At 40.0% G+C, this 19,809-nt stretch overlaps 1 protein-coding gene across 2 annotated transcripts in view; it reads left to right on the top strand.

Annotated features, from left to right (window-relative positions):
- LOC145363672 (transforming protein RhoA-like) overlaps nucleotides 1-18,740 on the top strand; it is a 41,960-nt gene extending 23,220 nt beyond the window's left edge. Inside the window, exons 1-5 of one of the 2 annotated variants that reach the window (XM_080218891.1) lie at nucleotides 7,675-7,762; nucleotides 10,725-10,882; nucleotides 14,306-14,426; nucleotides 15,811-15,941; nucleotides 17,610-18,740. In XM_080218891.1, the coding sequence (XP_080075017.1) occupies nucleotides 7,756-7,762; nucleotides 10,725-10,882; nucleotides 14,306-14,426; nucleotides 15,811-15,941; nucleotides 17,610-17,783 (591 nt within the window). In that variant the 5' untranslated portion in view covers nucleotides 7,675-7,755 and the 3' untranslated portion in view covers nucleotides 17,784-18,740. Of the gene's footprint in view, nucleotides 1-7,674; nucleotides 7,763-10,724; nucleotides 10,883-14,305; nucleotides 14,427-15,810; nucleotides 15,942-17,609 lie in introns of those variants that run through there. The other variant, XM_080218899.1, reaches the window with a different exon arrangement.
- The last annotated feature ends 1,069 nt before the right edge of the window (nucleotides 18,741-19,809 follow it).

Here is a 19,809-nt window from a genome sequence, read left to right as displayed (position 1 = left end):
AGTCTCGGCACATACTTGCCTTGAAGTGAGGACATACTGGAAATGATTGAATTTTGAATAGAATTCCCTATCCATGGCATGGAATGAAGAAAATTGAACAATCTGCTTCTCAGCCTGTTGGCTAAGATCAAGTGTCAGATCAAACCCAAGATCAGATGCAATGCCTTTTCTTGTCAGTTTGGATCTTGTTTGTCTCTCTTGAGCGGACCATGAATTAGATTCAATTTGAATTGGTTTTTGGAGCAAGCAAGGAGATGGATTAAAGGCTTGCTTGTCCCCTTTGCGCATTGGCTTTGTAAGAAAGGAGTAATATTTAAGAAAAAAAAATCCATTGCACTGGCCAGTACTCTTAAAACAGGGAATAGAATAGGAAATACAGAGATGTGATGTAGGCACACATTGCTCCATTTATAATCCTTCAGTCAGATTAGTGATCATTTTGACTACACGTTTGAGACCACCTGTTAGGCAGAATCTTAATGCAGGGACTTGACAATAAGTTTATGCATTAGATTCACTGAATGCAGCATATTCAATTTAGCTGAAAATATGGATATTTCGGAAATCCAAAGTAAGAGAAACTTGCTGCTACTTTGGAACAACTTTGCTTTCAAACAAACAATTTTTTAAAATTGCATTTCTATTGGATGCTTATTTAAAGTAGCAATTAATGTAGTATATTAATTTTTAAATGGCAGATTTCCTTTTGTTTTGGAGGGGAAGAACTTACTCAGGAGTGGGGAAATTAAAGTAGGTTGGATCCATCTTTGATTCCCTTTGGCTTGATCTGGGATAGGAACTTGGGTATGAGAGTCTGAGCATTGGGTTTGCTTTCACCTTTTCTTCTAGAAACTGGATCAGACTGTCAGAAGTTAGAACATCCTGTGGATTAATAATTTTAAGTAGAATTGAACTATTTGTGTCAACAGCATGAATGGTATTTATCCTTTGAAACCAAAGAATGTTAAGTTTGCATTATGGCAGAGATTTCAGTTTGTTTATTGGAAAGATTCTTAAAATATTTATCAGTGTCTAACGTCTAATCAGAAATGGTGATGCATTTCAGTATTTTGTGGCCTACAATACGCTAGTAATAATTGCAGTAACAAAGTGTTTCTATCAAAACAATAAACGTCCACATTTAAACTTCTTTGTTTCCTCTAAGAATGCATGCTGAGGTCAAGTAATGGTCATCTTTTTTCAGAGCTGTGCCAGTCTTTCCTGTTGAGTTGATCAATTTGTGTATGAGTTATTTGGGGTGATATCCTATTCTGCTTTTAATTTGATATTTTTCTGATCTGAATAATTTCCTCTGGCTAAAAGCCTGTTTACAGCTAACACTCCAGTGCACAACTAAGGGGGTGCTACACTGTTGGAAGTTCCATCCTTTTGACAGTAAAGTCCCCGTAGTCCCAGATGACCATATGCTACACTCCCTTTTTGAAGGGGAGATCTGGCTGGTGGTAATTTAACCTGAGGATCACCGTGCCTCAGGTGAGGGGCAAGGTTGAAAAGGCAGACCTTGATGAATAATCTCAGCTGGTACAGGATTGAACCTGCACTATTGGCATCGCTCTGCAGCAGGAACCAACCATCTTGCAAACTGAGGCTAACTGACTCCATAAGAGGCATTAAACCTTGCCTTTATCTGTCTTAGGTGAATGTAAGAGACTCATGGTGTTAATTTGATGAGGGGCAGGGGAGTACTCCCCATCTTTACCATCACTGTAAAGTCCTGGCCAACATTAATAGACCCTTCAACCAACGTCATTTAAATTATATGGGCATGATTAAATTCCTGTTTGTCAGTCTTTACTATGTGCCGATTGACTGCCATGCTTCCTATATTAATGTGGCTTACGTTTGAAAGATACTTTGAAATGTTGTGAGGTGATGAAAGGCGCTGAATAAATGAAAGCCTTTCCAAAACTGCCATAGTAAAATTGTAGGTGTACAAGTTAGCTATGATGACTTGACCCATGAATTTCATCACTTCCTTGTATGACATAGCATTGGAGCTAGCAAATGGCGCTTTCAGCTCACAGTTGAAATGAAGAAACAGACATGCAACATTAGAATTTGTTGCTGAAATTTGGTTCTCGGCAGTTATAGATGATGTGTCTTTTGAGCATAAAGATGCAGCAATCTGTGGCACCCATTAACTTACATTTAACAGGATTGCTGTTTCCCCCCTCATCCTTCAGGCAACTGTAGCCAGAACAAAGAAAATTATAGCAAAGGAACAACAGGTCCTTCGGCCCTCCAAGCCTGCACCGACCATGCTGCCCGACTGAACTATAACCCCCAACACTTCCGGGGACCATATCCCTCCATTCCTATCATATTCATGTACTTGTCCAGATGCCCCTTAAAAGTCACTATCATATCTGCTTCCACTATCTCCCCTGTCAGCGACTTCCAGGCACCCACCACCCTCTATGTAAAAAAAAAACACAACTTGCCTTGTACATCTCCTTTTAAACTTTGTTCCTCACAGCTTAAACTTACGCCTCCTAGTAATTGACTTTTCCACCCTGGGAAAAAGCTTCTGACTATCCAAATAAAGTTGGAATTTGTAAATTTAGGATGTTAAAACAAGATTGTAGTGCAAACAGATCTGTTGTGGCCAGTGACTTTCTATTCGAGGTTAGCCATAGAGTTTTCGTTTGTCAAAGTCAATAGCAGAACTGGGGGCAAATAATTTCTTATCTGCATCATGTTAGGTCAATATAAATGTCGCTTTGCTTAAGAAAAGGATTTTTCTTTTTTGGAAAATTCTTTGTAGAAGAAATTTTCTTCATGTGAGACTTGACATTAGGATACCTCAAAATGCATTGCACCTAATATTTATTAACTGCATATTTGAGTGGCCAATTCCATTCTTTAGTTTGTTGTTGTAATTATCTTTTAGTGTGATTTTCAGCTTTTTTTCTACTTCAGCTGCTTTTGTGCAGCCAGCTGAAAAAGCTTGCATCTCTCTCTAACAACCTTCAACAACTCCAAACTAGATCTACAGAACTTATTTAGGGAAATAACAGTGGAGGCTTTTCTTAACTGGGAAAATCAGACAGTGTAAATGCAAGCATAGAATTATGATGTTCACACAGACACTTGTAGCTACTGAGTTTGTCTTTGCGAACTGAGAACTGGCATGTCACATATATTTTTAAAACATTTTAAGTTGTCAACATCCACACACTAGGTGGACGGAACAAGCACTAATCAAAGTGGCAGCAGAAATAAACAACTTCTATTTGTATATTGTCTTTCACGACTTCAGAACATCCCAAAGAGCTTCACAGCTAACAAAGTACTTTCAAATTGTAGTCACCGCAAGGAATTGCAGCAGCCAATTTGTATGCACTTAGGTCCTACAAGCAGAAATGTCAGAACGGCGAGATAGTCTGTTTTATCTGTTTTGGTTATAGGTTAAGGATTGATCAGCAGACTGGACAGAACTCCTTTGCTTTTTGAACTTTTTTCTTTATATACTTTCACAGAATGTGGGCATCACTGGTTCAGCTGGCATTTTTTATTGTCCATCCCTAGATGCCCTTTAAAGGTGGTGAGCCATTTTCTTGAGCCACTGCAGTCGGTGTAGTGTAGGTATACACGCAGTTCTGTTAGGGATGGAGTTCCAGGTTTTTGACCCAGTGATAGTGAAGGAATGGCGATTATGGTTCCAAGTCCGGATTGTGTGTAGCTTCCCGTGCGTCTTCCGTCCTTGTCCTTCATAGAATTCATAGGTTTGGATGCTGCTCTTGAACGAGCCTTGGTAAGTTATTGCAGTGCATCTCACAGTACATGTTGCTGCCACTATAGAGGGAGTGTATATTGAAGGTGTTGGATGATGTACCAATCAAGTGGGCTGCTTTGTCCAGAATGGTGTCGAGCTTCTTGAGTATTATTGGAGCTGCACTCATCCAGGCAATTAGAGAGTACGCCATCATACTCCTTCCTTGTGCCTTGTAGATGATGCAGTCTTTCTTTCAGGCGAAGACTCTGATGTTGAAAGTCGTCTATACCAGCAATGGGAAACCTGCTCAGTGAGTCAGCTGCCAATGTTTCTCTTTGTACCCCATCTGCCTTTCAGTGAAGTTCTGTGGAGACTTTGTTTCATAGTTGTTTTTACTTGATTTGAAATGGAAAATATTGTCAAGATTTTCCAGCTCAATGGAAAATAAAAAGTTGTGTAGTGGAAAAAATTGGCTGTCATTTAGCATGACTGCCCCCTATCTTCTTTCTGTCAATTTGTATTTTTAATTCATTTTCTGACATGTAGATTATTTTACCTCTAAATTCTTTGCTTATGAACAGTATTGAGACGTTACGTAAAGTGATTTAGAACATACAACATGGAAATGGGCAATTAAGCCTAACTAGTCTGCGCAAGTATTTATGCTCCACGAGTGTCCTCCCATTTTATTAGCCTCGTCTCACTCTTTCGGCATATCTTTCTATCCTCTTGTACTTGGCCAGTTTTCTTTTTAAAACATGTAAGCTATTTATCTCGGCCACTTCCCATAGCAGTAACTTCCACATTCCAACCATTGTCGCTTAAAAATTCTTATTGTCGGATTTGCTGGTAACAATAATCTTGTACTTATGGCCTCTAATTTTGGATTCGCCACAAATGGCAATGTTCTCTCCCCATCTGACTTGTCCAACTCGCTCATAATTTAAAAGTCCTCTGTCAGGTCTCTATTTCCTGGTTTCTAAATGAAAGAAAAACTCAACCTGTTCAGCCGTTCCCAAAGTTTGGACTCTCTAGGGTCATTGACTGTCCTTGTCAGTCTTTCTCTCATTTTCTCCATTGCTTCTATGTCCTTTTTTATTAGTGGACCATAGGTGTCACTGGCTGGTCAGGTAAGGATGGCCGATTTCCTTCCCTAAAAGACATTAGTGAACCAGATGGTTTTCTAACAATCAACGATGGTTTCATGGTCAGCAGTAGATTCTTAATTCCAGGTTTTTTATTGAATTCAAATTCCACCATCTGCTGCAGTGGGATTTGAACCTGGGTACCCCAGAACAATAGCTGAGCGTCTGGATTAATAGTCTAGCAATAATAGCACTAGGCCATAAAGTTAAAGTTTATTTACTATTCACAAGTAAGGCTTGTGATTAATACTGCAATGAAGTTGCTGTGAAATTCCCCTAGTTGCCACAATCCAATGCTTGTTCGGGTCAGTGCATCTAACCAGCATGTCTTTCGGAAATGTGGGAGGAAACCCATGCCGACATGGGGAGAACATGCAAACTCCACACAGGCAGTGACCCAAGCCGAGAATCGAACCTGGGTCCTGGCGCTGTGAAGCAGCACCACTCTGCCACCGCACTGCCCGCGTTCCATCACTTCCCCTTTATAGTATGAATGACAGTGCACAATCTTTTTAACTGTATCAGGGGCCTATACAATTAACGTAACCCCAGTTTCAATTTTTTTATATTCCTGGAAATAAGTCTTCATTAGCTTTATTAGCCTTGCAATTCTGCTTTTAATTATGTCTTCTCCAGTATCCCTAGATCCCTGTACTGTTTTAGTTGTCATTTGTGTTTGCATTTCTGCTGTCAGGTTGTATGACCTTACATTATATCTTTGTTAAAAGTCATTTACCATTTACCATTTAACTGCCTAGTCTGCGTGTTTTGTGATGATTTTGTATTACGTTGCATTCTTCCTGGGTGATAGCTAAGCCACACACTCTGTTCCACTAAGTTTGATACATCACCTGTAGCAGTGGACTAGCTCTTATTGACCGGCCTATTTGAGCACTTAAATCCTTTTGCTCCCCTACAGTTCCTGTTAAGAAAATATTCTGATCTATGTTTCTCAGATCCAAAGTGCATGACCTAACGCTGAATGCCATCTGCCGCAAGTTGTCCCACTCAATTTGTTTGTGTCTCTTTATAACTTCTCCTTATCTAAACAATTTGCATAGAGTCCCTACAGTGCAGAAGGAGGCCACTCAGCCCATCGAACTTGCACTGACAACAATTCCACCCAGGTCCTATCCCATTAACCCCATATATTTACCCTGATAATACCTTAATACCTCCCCCCGCCCCTGACAGTACAGGGAAATTTAACATGGCTGATGCACTTAACCAGCACATCTTTGGACTGTGGAAGGAAACTGCAGCACCCAGAGGAAACCCACACGTACTCACAAAGAAAACATCAAACTCCAGACAGTGACCCCAGGCCAGAATTGAACCTGGGTCCCTGGCACTGTGAAGCAGCAGTGCTAACCACTGTGCTGCCCATGCTTCAATGAGAGCAGTGCCACTCACCGAGTGGCTTATTTCAAAATGGTTATGTTGTTTGAGGTCTAATGCAATTCTAGTAGAGAAGCCTGGAGAATCTTCATTTTTCCAAGTGTAATTTTGATACTTTGGGAAGAAAAATCTGCTCCCTAGTGTGCACTTACATTTTTTTACAACTCTCTTCCATCATGGCCCTTTAAATTGATTGTCAGGCAGTTATTAATCTGGCAGACCTTCATGGAATGTAGCAACTGTTTTGAAGATTGTTGGTGTCCACAGAAAACAATGTTCTTAGGCAGGTCAAAATAATGACTGTACTGCCTTTTCTTTGTCATAGTCTATGACGTAGTCACTGGAGAAACCGTAAAGGTTATTGTATGTCTTAGGGTTTGGATCAAAATTTAAATTAATTGCTTAACAGTAAATGTACTGGGATTTTATCTTCCTTTTAGAAGCTGTAGATTTGATGATATATCATCTGGTAGCACGTGTATAAATTATAGGTACCTGTGTCCCATAAGGAAGGACATGTCTGCGTGTAAACTTCTGGAGACTGATTTCCTTTTGTCATCAAGTCTGTGTCGACTCAGCCCAAAGATTGGAAACTAGCATCCTATTTCCACCACACTAGATCAGTTTATTCCACCAGTAGATCTTACAGCCTATATTTTTTTTTATTGATTTGACTTTGTCGTGTTGTGGAGGTTAGGGGTTGGTTAGCACGGTTGGCTAGAGTGTGGTGTAGTACTAAGACTAAGGGGGTTCAATTTCCTCATCGGCTGAGGAAGATTTTGGGGATTGCCTCCTCACCTTACCCCATAGTGATATCGTGGCACATGCCAGGATTAGCAACACAAGAAATTGGAGCAGGAGTAAACTGTGTGGGCTATCGAGCATGCTCCCTCATAAGAACATAAGAAATAAGAGCAGGAGTAGACTCCACTTTCCTGTCTGCTTTCCATATCCCTTGATTCTTCTGAGAGAGAAGAGCAAGTGATGATCAGAGACCTAAGTGACAATCCTTAGATACATGAATAGGGAACTCGAGTGGCAGAGGTTGAGTTGGTTTTATATTAATCGGACAGCATATTGATGGGAACACTGCAAATCCGCATTGACCTGCATCCATTCCTACCCTGTACAGGCTTAATACAGAGCTAATAAAAGGAAATGAATAGTAATCTTTGTGTTTATGCAGCTAGTACACCTCAAAGCATTTCACACAATAGACAATTTTGAATTGTTCAAACTGTCATTTAGACACAAACAAAAACTTGTGAATTACATTCTGTTGCACAGACACGGATCTAGTGGGTGGTACCACTAGCAGCATAAGTGCCTGGAGGAGATTACTTTAATATTTATGGCTTTTTGGTTCCGCATGCCATTTCCTTCTGGTTCTGACATGCAATCCACCCATTCGAACAGGTATTTAGGGTTGCTTGGCAGTGACAAGTATCCTGGAGGTTGTTGAAAGAACATATTAATATGAATAGTAAGTATGTTTCAGCCATTTCTAAGTTCCTTTTCTCCAATTTCTTGTTTTTTTTAATGTTAGAACTTGTATTCGTTCTCAAGAGCTTTTGCATTGGCAAAATTATATTTTTTCCAGCAGATTTCTTAACGTAACTAAGCCCAGTTTCCCTCAGTCTGACATGTCTGGAGTAAGGAGGGTTCTCGGCAAGGATGCCAGGATGGTTCGGAAGCACAAGGGGCCCATGCTGCATATTGAGGGCGGGGGGAATAGTTTGCCTAAGCAGAACAAAAGGAGCTGCAACAGTAGATCCCAGTGACACACACTAGAATAATTCCGCAAGTTTTCAAGCATTTTGCAGTGCAAACCGCAAGCTAATTTATGCAGAGAGAAGGAAATGCATAAAGCATCAAAAATCATGTTCTGAAATCAATTTTGAATACTTCATCTTCAAAAAGATACCGATTTGCTGAAGGTTCGAGGTGGAATGACAAGGAGTTTTGAGCACTTAAGTACTGAAAACAAATTAAATGTGTTTGAACTCGGAATGAATTAGATGGAGATGATTTTGGCAGGTTTCCAGTAAACATATTTGCATGGAAATTTGTAGTATGTAATGGACTTTGTTGTACTATCTTGTTTCCTGAATGTTCTATCAGCAGTCACCCTGTTTGTCTTTGGGGTGGGAGATTTGTACTCGATTAGTGAAGTAGAGAGATATGAAGCAATATGAAAAAAATCACAGAATCTTGCAAAATAGGAGGGATGTGTTCCAAGTTTACTATATAAAAAATAATTAGCTGCATATTAAATAACCACTGCCCCATTTTTGTAGAATGCTAACAATGCTTTTCATACATAATACTTCTGCATTTTGTTTGCAGTTCCTGCTTCTATATCTAAGTAACAACCACTGAAAGTTTTGCCTTGTGTGTGCATTCATTTAACAATTCTGTTTACTATGTTTTGGTTTCTAACCCTCATGCCATAGCCTTGCATTATAAGTTCCTTTGTATGATCAGATAATACATTTGCACGATACTTGGGGTGACATACTGCTGCCTCATGGTACTAGGTTCAATTTCTGGCTTGGGTCACCTGCCGATGTGGAGTCTGCGTGTTCTCCCAGTGTCTGTGTGAGTTTCTTCCAGGTGCTCTGGTTTTCTCCCACAGTCCAAAAGACGTGCTGGTTAGGTGTACTGGCCTTGCTAAATTCTCCCTTGGTGTACCCAAACTGGCGCTGGAGTGTGGCAAATAGGGGATTTTCACAGTAACTTTATTGCAGTGTTAATGTAAGCCTACTTGTGACATACATTAAAGCATTAAAATCATTCTGGCAAAGATTTTCAATCAGAAATTTGTTGCCAAGATTTACTACTTTGAAAGCGTGCAAACAACATCATATTTTTGTATCAATTTGACTTGTGCTAGGAAAGTTTTGTTTAAATTGGATTTGTGTTGAGTATTTCTAACCTCACTATTCTTGTTGGGAACTTGAAAGTTTCTTTTTAATCTGAAGATTGTGTTTCAAGGTAAGACTTCCAGACTGATTATTAGATGAGCATGCAGGAATTCATTCTCTACCCTGTTCAAAAGCATAGCCAAACTAATGATATAACCATCACTTGCATGGTTTAAAATCTGTTGTACCGTAAGGATTGATTGAGATCTGGGATATCATTCTGCTTTGGATTCAAGGTGATTGATAGAAGGATTAGAAGGGACATGAGGCGAAACTTTTTCACCCAGAGGGTGGTGGCGTCAGGAATTCACTGCCTAAGTTGGTGGTGGAGTCTGAAACGCTCAACTCATTTAAAATGTACCAGGGTCTGTGTCTGAAGTCATGTAACCTGCAAAGCTATGGACCAGGTGCTGGACAATAGGATTAAAATGAGTGGCTAGTTCTGTGCCATAACATTTTTGTGTTTATTTTTTAATTCCACCCCTCCTCTCCCTGCTATTTAAGAAAAAAAAATCCACAATGACATATTGACTCAATACATTCCTTCACTACTTAGTTGAGCAAAGCAGCTGGAAATTTCCTTTGGCTTTCTGCCAGCTTGTAGGATCTTATTTTCTGTCCTTGCCCAGTGCCTAGCCTTCATCTACAAATTGTCATTCAATGATACTGTCGTAATGAACAACGTCACTGGTAGAGAATCTGCAGAAGCCTGAATGTTCACCACAGTTTGAAAGAGCTCTGACGCACTGAGCTATTGTGACACCCACATTTTTTAAAAGCATTACATCAGGTTAATTTAAGGATGCACCCATTCTGCTTGCTGAAAATTGTCTAAATCCATAAATCAGGGTTTTTATTATTGGAAAGAAATAAATGTGTGTCTGAACAAATGGTACATCTATTTTATGCTTAAATGCATTGGCAGCTGTCTGATTTATGTTGTATTTGGAAATATTGGTTCATATAAATGTTATTTATACTTCTCAGACTTTCTGTATTAAACCAGGGAATTGCATTACTTGGATCAGAACTAAGCTTTATGGACTCCTAGAATGTCCCAGGTTCCAGTTAATAATAAATGTGTTACTTTCAGTCATTTGGCCAGTTAAAATTGACCTTGATGTTTCTAGTCAGAAGTCTCACAACAGCAGGTTAAAGTCCAGCAGGTTTATTTGGAATCACGAGCTTTCAGAGCACCACTCCTTCATCAAGTGAATGGATGAAGGAGCAGCGCTCCAAAAGCTTGTGATTCCAAATAAACCTGCTGTTGTGAGACTTCTTACTGTGCCCACCCCAGTCCAGTGCCAGCATCTCCACATCTTGATGTTTCCAGTAAAAGATCCCAGTAGTACTCTTAAAATCCAACTGCATTTTGAATTTTCCAATTGTTAAAATAAATTTGAATGAATGAGATCTTAATAGCTACAGATTTTTTTAAAGAAAAGTCTCATGTTATTTGGAATGGTATGTACCTAAAAAAAAAAATAGTGGTCTTAAAATTGTGATTTTGTATTTTTACAGTGATGGCTGCCATTCGCAAAAAACTGGTTATAGTTGGTGATGGTGCCTGTGGGAAGACATGTCTACTAATCGTCTTCAGTAAAGATCAGTTCCCCGAAGTGTATGTTCCAACGGTTTTTGAAAATTATGTAGCAGATATTGAAGTGGATGGAAAACAGGTTGGTATTAAATGATGGGAGGTACTATTGTTTTAGTGCATTATTGATGTAACATCATTCACAATGTTTTAATGACCATATTCTGTTAGCTGCCATTCGCCTTCACTATTAAGGCCAAAACTCACCTTGTATATAGTTTGCCTGTTTCTCTTTTATTTGAGTGTATATTAATATAGGTTCATTCTCAAAATTGGGGTGGGGAAGAAGGGCTGATGGGTGGGGCATTGAAGTTATTTTTCATCTAAATTACTCCCGCAAGCCAAATATGTCATAGAAACCCTACAATGCAGAAAGAGGCCATTCGGCCCATCAAATCTGCACTGACCACAATCCCACCTAGGCTCTACCCTCCATATCCCTAGATATTTTACCCACTAATCCCTCTAACCTACACATCTCAGGACACCTAAGGGGCAATTTTAGCATGGCCAATCAACCTAACCTGCACATCTTTGGACTGCTGGAGGAAACCGGAGCACCCAGAGGAAACCCATGCAGACACGAGGTGTATGTGCAAACTCCACACAGACAGTGACCCAAGCCAGGAATCGAACCCAGGTCCCTGGAGTTATGAAGTAGCAGTGCTAACCGCTGTGCTACCGTGCCACCCATATATGATCTTCTCTTGCTCCGACGTTGAATAAATACTGCAGAGCAAAACTTTTTTTTTTATGCATCAGCTTAAGTGTTGTTTTTAAAGCTAAAAGCCATAGTATATTTCTCCTCTTAGGTGCCTGAGTTGGGTAGCAGAAATGTTTTTGCAGTTTTGGAATTGATGTCATATTGCTTGGACTTTCAGTGCTGAAACTGGACTTCCAGCCCAACTGATGTCCCATATGTCTCTTTCACCACCCCATTAACATGCCATTCCACCTTCAGAGATCTATGGACAAACAGACCAAGATCCCTTTTGTTTCTCAGAGCTTCCTAGTGTCACTCTCATTCATTGAATACTCCCATGTCAAATTACTCCTTTCAAAGTAAATCACCTCATACTTTTCAGGGTTAAATTCTTTCTGCCTGTTTGACCAGCCCATCCATATCTTCCTGCAGCCAAAGACACTTAACTTTGCATTAACCACCCAGTCAATCTTTGTGTCTTCGCCAAATTTACTAATCGTACCTTCCCACATAGCCATCTGTGTCATTTATATAAATGGTGAATAAAGGGGCCCAAGCACAGATCCCTGTGATATGCTACTGGATTAGTAGCAGTCTCTGACATCACCCTCTGTCTCCTACAACTGAGCCAATTTTGAATCCATCTTATCAAATTACCTGTATCCCATGTGCATTTGCCTTCTTTACAAGTCTCCCATGTGGAACCTTGTCAAAGGCTTTGCAGAAATCCACATAAACTACATCAACTGCACTACCCTCATCTACACATCTGGTCACGTCCTCAAAAAGTTCAATCAAATTTGTTAGGCATGACCTTGTGTCTGACAAAGCCACGCTGACTATCCCCAAGTGGAGATGGATTGTCTCCTTCAGAATTTTCTCCAATAGTTTCCCTACTACTGATGTGAGACTCACTGGTCTGTAGTTCCCTGGTTTATCTCACTGCCTTTCTTAAATGGCGGGACCATATTAGCTGTTCTCAGTGCTCTGGCACCTCCCCTGTCCCACAGTGAAAAACCACTCTGACCTCCACAGCGGACAAACATGGGACACAGCAGACAGAGTATCCTTTGTTGTCCAGTACGTCCCCGGAGCAGAGAAGTTACGACATCTTCTCCAGAGCCTTCAACATGTTCTTCTTCATTGATGACATCTCGCCAAGGCCATCCTCGTAACCCTACTACTTGCCTTCACACAATCGGACAACCTCAAACCATTATCCACAGCAAACTACCCAGCCTTCAACATTGTCTAACTGATACGCTGCAGGAAAGGATGTCCCGAGGCATGGTACATTGGGGAGACCATGCAGATGCTACAACAACGAATGAATGAACACCACTCGACAGTCACCAGGCAGGAGCGTTCCCTGCCTGTCGGCGAACATTTCAGCAGTCACGAGCATTCAGCCTCTGATCTTTGGGTAAGCGTTCTCCAAGGCAGCCTTCATGACAACGCAGGATCGCTGAGCAGAAACTGATAGCCAAGTTCCACACACATGAGGACGGCCTCAACTGGGATCTTGGGTTCATCTCACACTATCTGTAACCGCCATGACTTGAATGGACTTGCAAAATCTCACTAACTGACCTGGCTGGAGACAATACACATCTCTTTAACCTGTGTTTGGCCCTCTCTCCACACAGTCTATAATTTTAAGACTTGATTACCTGCATTCCAACCATTATCTTGTAAATTGTGTTCACGAACAAGGCATCTAAAGACACAAACTCAAGTCCTCACTCACCTGATGAAGGAGCTTGAGACTCTGAAAGCTAGTGCTGCTAAATAAACCTGTTGGACTTTAACCTGGTGTTGTGAAACTTCTTACTGCACCTCCCCTGTGGCCAGAGAGGAATTAAAAATTTGGGTCAGAACCCCTGAAATCTCCACCTATGCTTCCCACAACGTCCTGGGACACAATTCACCTGGACCTGGAGATCTGTCCATTTGTAAGCCTGCCAACCTTGTCACTCCCTACACCAGTTTGCTCAAGACCTTTGAGATGTCTCTCACTGAATTCCAAGCCTTCATCTTCATTCTCTGGGGTGGAGATGGATGTGAAGTATTCGTTCGACGCTCCACCCACAGATTGCCCCCTTTGATCCCTAAAGAACCCTACTCTTTCCTCCTTCTCATTGATACATTTGTTCCTTCTTAGATGTATTGGTGATCATCCTATATTTATGGCTGTGGAATTGTCCCAAGGATGTGTGAAGTTGGTGGGTTGAGGCATGCTAAATAAAGAAAAACTATCTTGTTCTCTCTGAAGCAAAAATGTTGTGTGATTGCAAAAAGAAATGAAATATAGCTCTTGGGGCTATAGGGATCAAGGGATATGGGGGAAGGCGGGATCAGGATATTGAATTTGATTAGCCATGATCAAAATGAATGGCAAAGCAGGCTCAAAGGGCCGAATGGCCTACTCCTGCCTCTGTCTTCTACATTTCTATGACTTGAGAAATCTTGACCCTAAAACAATGCAAAAGGGTAAACATTCTTTACTCTTCAGACATCCTTCTTGTTGAGCTTAATTTTTTAATAGCCTCAATTAGTAACTCATTAACTATGGAATAGAGCATTCATGAACTTCTGACAGTATTCATACTTTGCCTTTTCGTTCTCTGGGTAATTGTGTTTAGCAGCCCCTTTACAAGAGATTGTTCAAATATGGGGATATTTGTGTTTTTTGTGAAGGGGAAAAAGATACCTGGACAGAAGGTTCCTTTGGTGCATGGACAAAATTTTAATTATGTCACATTTAAGATTCTGAAAATTGATTATTTTAATTTTCTTCTGTAGGTTGAACTGGCACTTTGGGACACAGCAGGACAAGAAGATTATGATCGACTTAGGCCTCTCTCCTATCCAGATACAGATGTTATTCTAATGTGTTTTTCTATTGATAGCCCTGACAGTTTAGGTAAGAATGTTTTGTTATGTGGGGTTTAATTGAAGCATTAAATCTCTGGTATCCATTGGTTACATACGTTGGTGTTTATATTTTGCTTAATTTTTAAGATGTAATTCAGTCTTCCTTAATTAGAAATTCTTTCCTTCTTAATGAAGGATATGATTTTGACAACACAAGATAATTCTAAATAAGTTAAAGCCCGTTAAATAGATAGAAAACAAAGTGAATTGTGATACCACATTTTTGAGAAGGATGTACAGCCAGAATTTTCATTATGCAAGGGTTTTACAATTGAAAAGAGCTCAACTTAACCACTGACAAGTTTTCTTTAAAAACCTGTTTCCAGATGTCATTGTTCATTTTCTTGTAATATCTATTATGGTGCACCAACAAAAATCTTGTTCTTCTACAATCTCGCTATAGTTAATGTGTCATGGCTTTAATCCTAGTACTGCATAGCTGTTCTCAGCTTTTTGCATAGTATTACTAATTAATAGTGCAGTTAGTCTTCTGGAAACATTGTAAAGAGCCTTCCTGATATTAAAGACTCTTTTGTCTGTCAACTTGCCTGGGAATTGGAAATTGTCACAACGTTGTCTAAACTCCTTTTCAAAACAAAACTGTGCTTACTAACGCCTGGGGAGGTGAGGGGGAGGAGGAGGGGAACATGGCCATGATGATCCATGTCTTTAAAAGTAAACTTTTAAATATGACAGTGGGTAGTGCTTGAAAATTTGTTTGAAGGTGACAGGACAGCTTAAAAAGCAGCTAATAAACCAAATGCAATCCTGGGCTTTATAAATGAAGGCATAGAGTACAAAAGCCAGACAGTTAAGCTAAACTGATGCAAAACACTAATCTATTCCCAGCTGGAGTAATATATCTAATTCTGGGCACTGCGATTTGGATCAGGTGCAGAAAAGATTTACTCAAATGGTTCCAGGAATGAGGGATTTTGGTAACACAGAAGAAGCTGAGGTTATTCTGCTTAAGAAAGCTAAGAGGAGATTTAAAATCAAGCAGGGTTAAGATAGAGATGATAAAGCAAAATTACCTCCAATAGCTGATGGATGGATAACCAGAGGGCACAGATTTCAATTGATTTGACAGAGGAGGTGACATAGGGGAAATCCTTTTTACATGATCAGTTCAGATTTGGAATGCATGGCCTGATGGGGATGAAGATACAAATTCAATAATAGCCTTCAGAAGAGAATTGGATTAAAAAAAAACAGGGCTAAAGGTTGCAAGAGTAAGATTAACTGGAAAGTTCTTCAGAAGACATGATACAGATTTGATGAACCAAATGGCATCCTCCTGTTGTCTAGCATTGTGATGTTATAAAATAAAATGCATGTTTTATTACCTGTGTATGTCTCTCCCTCCAAATTAGAAAATATCCCAGAGAAGTGGACTCCAGAAGTGAAACATTTTTGCCCTAGCGTGCCTATTATCCTTGTTGGGAACAAAAAAGACCTGAGGAACGATGAGCACACACGGAGGGAACTGGCAAAGATGAAGCAGGTTAGTGGAGAACAAAGGACGAAAGAGATGAGACTGGTCAATATCAGCTTTTAAAAAGAGTGGAATGAATTTTCACAGCCTGTTGGCGATGAGTTAGAAGGCAGAAATGACAGTAATGGAATCTCGCATCTTATTGCCAATGTGCCATATCGTCAGTGCAGGGAAATTTAGGTGCCCAATTAAAGGCCACTTCTTGGCCCCACAGTTATTTTGTCTGCATCAGGAAGCCTAAATGCAATGCTTCCCATTCAGCCGTTTAAAAACACAGACAAAGGAGGGGGAGATAGTCAGTCAGGTTCTGAGAGGGTGAAAAAACCGTTGATGGGAACTCCATGGCCCATGGAGCAACTCGTAGCATTGGCACAGCCAGAGTTCCACAGCTCTTTTCCCATTCTCACTCCCAATTCTCCACTACCAGGCCCCAGGCTTCCCCTGACCCCACTGACCTGATTTTTGAGGGCATTTTCTCACAATTGATGCACTTTTGGTTACTAATGGTGCTGCTGTGCTTCTGGACCTTTGATTGGCCAGATCGTTCTTGATCTTTAATTGGATGACAGCGCTAGCAGCAGAGGCTTGTGATGCCATAGGATTCCACGGCTGCTTAAAGTGGGATTAGCTTTCACTTTCAGATCCAGTGATGAACCTTAACCATCATTGATAAAATTCAGCTCCATGAGTTAATGCTTCAGATTGACAGCCATATCAACTTTAATAAAGGGTACCCACACAAAGCATCAACTTTTCTACTTCAGTCACAAGCATCTTCTTATATCCCATATTCTGTGCTTTGATCTCATTCTCCCACGGTTTTTGTTTTGCCACTTTTATATAGATGTAATTCTTTTGTTTTGTCACAGTACCAATTTTGGGAAATGCCAAAACATGTTTAAAAACAACTTTTGAGGTTGGCAATCCAGTGTCTATTCGTTTCATTTTTTTTTGAGATTTTTCAGAAAAGGTCTTTCAATGTAAGAGTTGATCTTGATGCATTTGGTAGTTCTGATATTGTTCTGGGAACTGATTGCCCATCCACTGTCTTGTGCCAGGAGAGATAGTGGGACTGAATGTTGGCAGAATTTTCAGCATGCAAATCTAATCTTTGGAGAATTTGAATAAGTTTTGATGCTTTTTTAATAATCTACGCTACTAAATTTCATGACCCATATGTATGATAAATTGAGTGTGTGTAGATATGCCTAGAACTAATATCAATTTTTCTTTGTAGGCAAGCCAATTGGGCAGAATAGTTAGCTGCTCCACAGCGCCCCAGGAACCTGGGTTCAATTCTAGCCTCGGTGACGGTGTAGAGTTTGCACATTCTCCCCATGTCTGCATGGGTTTCCTCCGGGTGCTTCAGTTTCCTCCCACAGTCCAGAGAAGGTTGATTGGCCGTGTTAATTGCCCCTCAGTGTCCCAAGATGTCTAGGTTAGATGGTTTAGCCATGATGAATGGGCAGGGAGGGATACGGAGAGGGCCTGGATAAGAGTCGGTGCAGACTCGATGAGCTGATTCGTCTTCCTGCACTACAGGGATTCTATGATATGAATTCTACATTACTTCAAATATATTATACAGAAATCTTTCATTCTTTCCCACCTGCTCACTCTCTTTTTCCTGCTCTTTTCTGCTGACTCACATTATCCACCTCCTTCTCTCTTATTCAGGAGCCTGTGAAACCTGAAGAAGGCAAAGAGATGGTCACCAAGATTTGTGCATATGGGTACATGGAATGCTCAGCAAAAACTAAAGAAGGAGTGAGAGAAGTCTTTGAAATGGCCACACGGGCTGCCTTGCAAGCAAAGCGCCCTAGGCATAAGGCTTTCTGCAGTGTTCTATAAAGCAAGAATGCAAGCCAAGTGCACCCTACCACACATTTACAGTCACTTGATTTTTAAAAAAAAATCTTGAATTGATGTTTGTTAAACTTAGTATGATAGTGTCTTGATTATACTGGCCTTTCATTTAACTGTAATATCGTTCCTGACAACTCTGTTTGCTACCAATATTTAAAAACCAATCATGGTTTTTCTTTCTTAGCTCATTGGTGTGCTGATGTATAGCTATGGTCAATTTTACAATATGCATGTATGCGCCTAAACTTTGGTTAGCCATTACTGTAAGTTTTCTTTTGACCTATCTACTTCACATGATCAACAGGTGCAGCCTTACTGGTAGGAAATAGCACTCTGTCAGCCTGTATTGCTCAATATAGAACCAAACCAAGAAGTCAATTTGCCTGAATTGTTTATAGATGTAGCTTAATTCAACTTTTGTATAATTGGATTTCATAACGCTAATACTGCAGCCTCAACTGAAATTTTTAAAAGTGTATTGGGAAAAAAAAAATAAAAAGTTGAATTTCTTTGTATAAAAGTTTGGTAACTTTCTGAAGTGGATAACTGATGTAAACCAAATCGGGCTCTAACATACTTATGTACAGCATGGAGATTTTAATCAGGGGAGGGCTAAGAGTTAGGGAAAGGTGGGAGGTTTCTCTTGGTTCTTAGCTTGCTGACTAAACGTGAGTTGCTGTTCAGTTTGTGGGGAGTACAGCTGAGCAGTCGCTCAATAAATGGATTGACATGGTCAGTGGAACCATGCATTCAATGCCTTCTATTTATCATATGTTAGTATATGTACTGCCTGCCTTTATGATTTGTTTTTAACATTGGAGATATATCTTGAGGTTCTGAATGTACCTCACTTGCAGTTTACTAGGTGTGTTGTTATTTTTTTGGCTGTATCAATAAATAGTTACCAGCAATACTAATAGCAAAATAAAAGCCAGTTTTTTTTTAAACTATGGGTGTATTTTTTACACTTCCTGTGAGTGTTGTGGGTGTGTTCTTAACAAAAACATAAAGCTTCAGTATCCCGTTTTCTTTGCCATTCAAAAAGATTTTAACCTTTAAACTACCAGAAAAAAACTGAGTTGGTTGCTTTGTAAACTTTTAGCTAATGCACAATACTGAAATGCAAATCATATTTTGCTAGTCAAAAGTCAGAACACTGCTGTAAAATATTTAAGCTTGAAATTAGCCATGCCTACTTTATTAAAAAAATTTAACTTGAATCCTATATTTTTACTTTCTTAGAACTTAGTGCCAAAATAGGCCATTTAACCCAACTGGCCAATCACCCCACTAGCCCTGCATTTAAAGGATCAACCTCTGCTATGTTCCAGCAGAATGCTACCACAAGTCATCTCTTGCCCTCATCCCACCCTCCCACCTCCATCAGGAACTGCTCCCTCCTTGACCCACTGGGCCCTCCATCATGCCAATTTCCCATCCCCTTGCCATGGTACCTTCCCTTGTAATTGCAGAAGGTGCAACAGCTGTCCCTTTAAATCCTTACTATTTAATGCCCCAAATACTCTTCAGGTTAAGTAGCATTCCTTCAATTTGTATTCACTGCTCCCAAAGTACTCTTCTCTAGAGTAGGGAAAGTAAATGCAGACTTGGTGACCGCTTTGCAGAACACCATTCAGTTTGCAAGTATGTCCTCAATCTTCCTGTTATGTGCCATTTTAACTTGGAGAAAATGACAACATGTTGTAGAGGCAAGGCAAGCGATTCGTGAGTGTAGCAAAGTACGACTGAATATGTTTTAAAGATAAAGGAGGCATGCATGTCTTTATCTATTCTAAGCAGATACTGATGGATTAAAATCCTCAGGCATGATGGCTACCAAACAAAGGAGGGTACCTATTTTTACTTAAAACCAGAGATTCAAGTTCAGCCAGTCATGTGCTAATTATAGAATCATAGAAAGATAGAGCACAGAAAAAAGCCATTTGGCATACTAACAACTTTCTCATAAAGCTAATTTGATGCAGCTAATGAAAGGCCCTTCATTATTAAA

Source organism: Carcharhinus amblyrhynchos, chromosome 3, assembly GCF_965287045.1.
Source record: "Carcharhinus amblyrhynchos chromosome 3, sCarAmb.v2.hapA, whole genome shotgun sequence".
In the NCBI taxonomy this organism is placed as follows: Eukaryota; Metazoa; Chordata; class Chondrichthyes; order Carcharhiniformes; family Carcharhinidae; genus Carcharhinus; species Carcharhinus amblyrhynchos.
The sequence above is the reverse complement of the archived record's forward strand: the minus strand, read 5'-3'. Positions and strand labels throughout refer to the sequence as shown.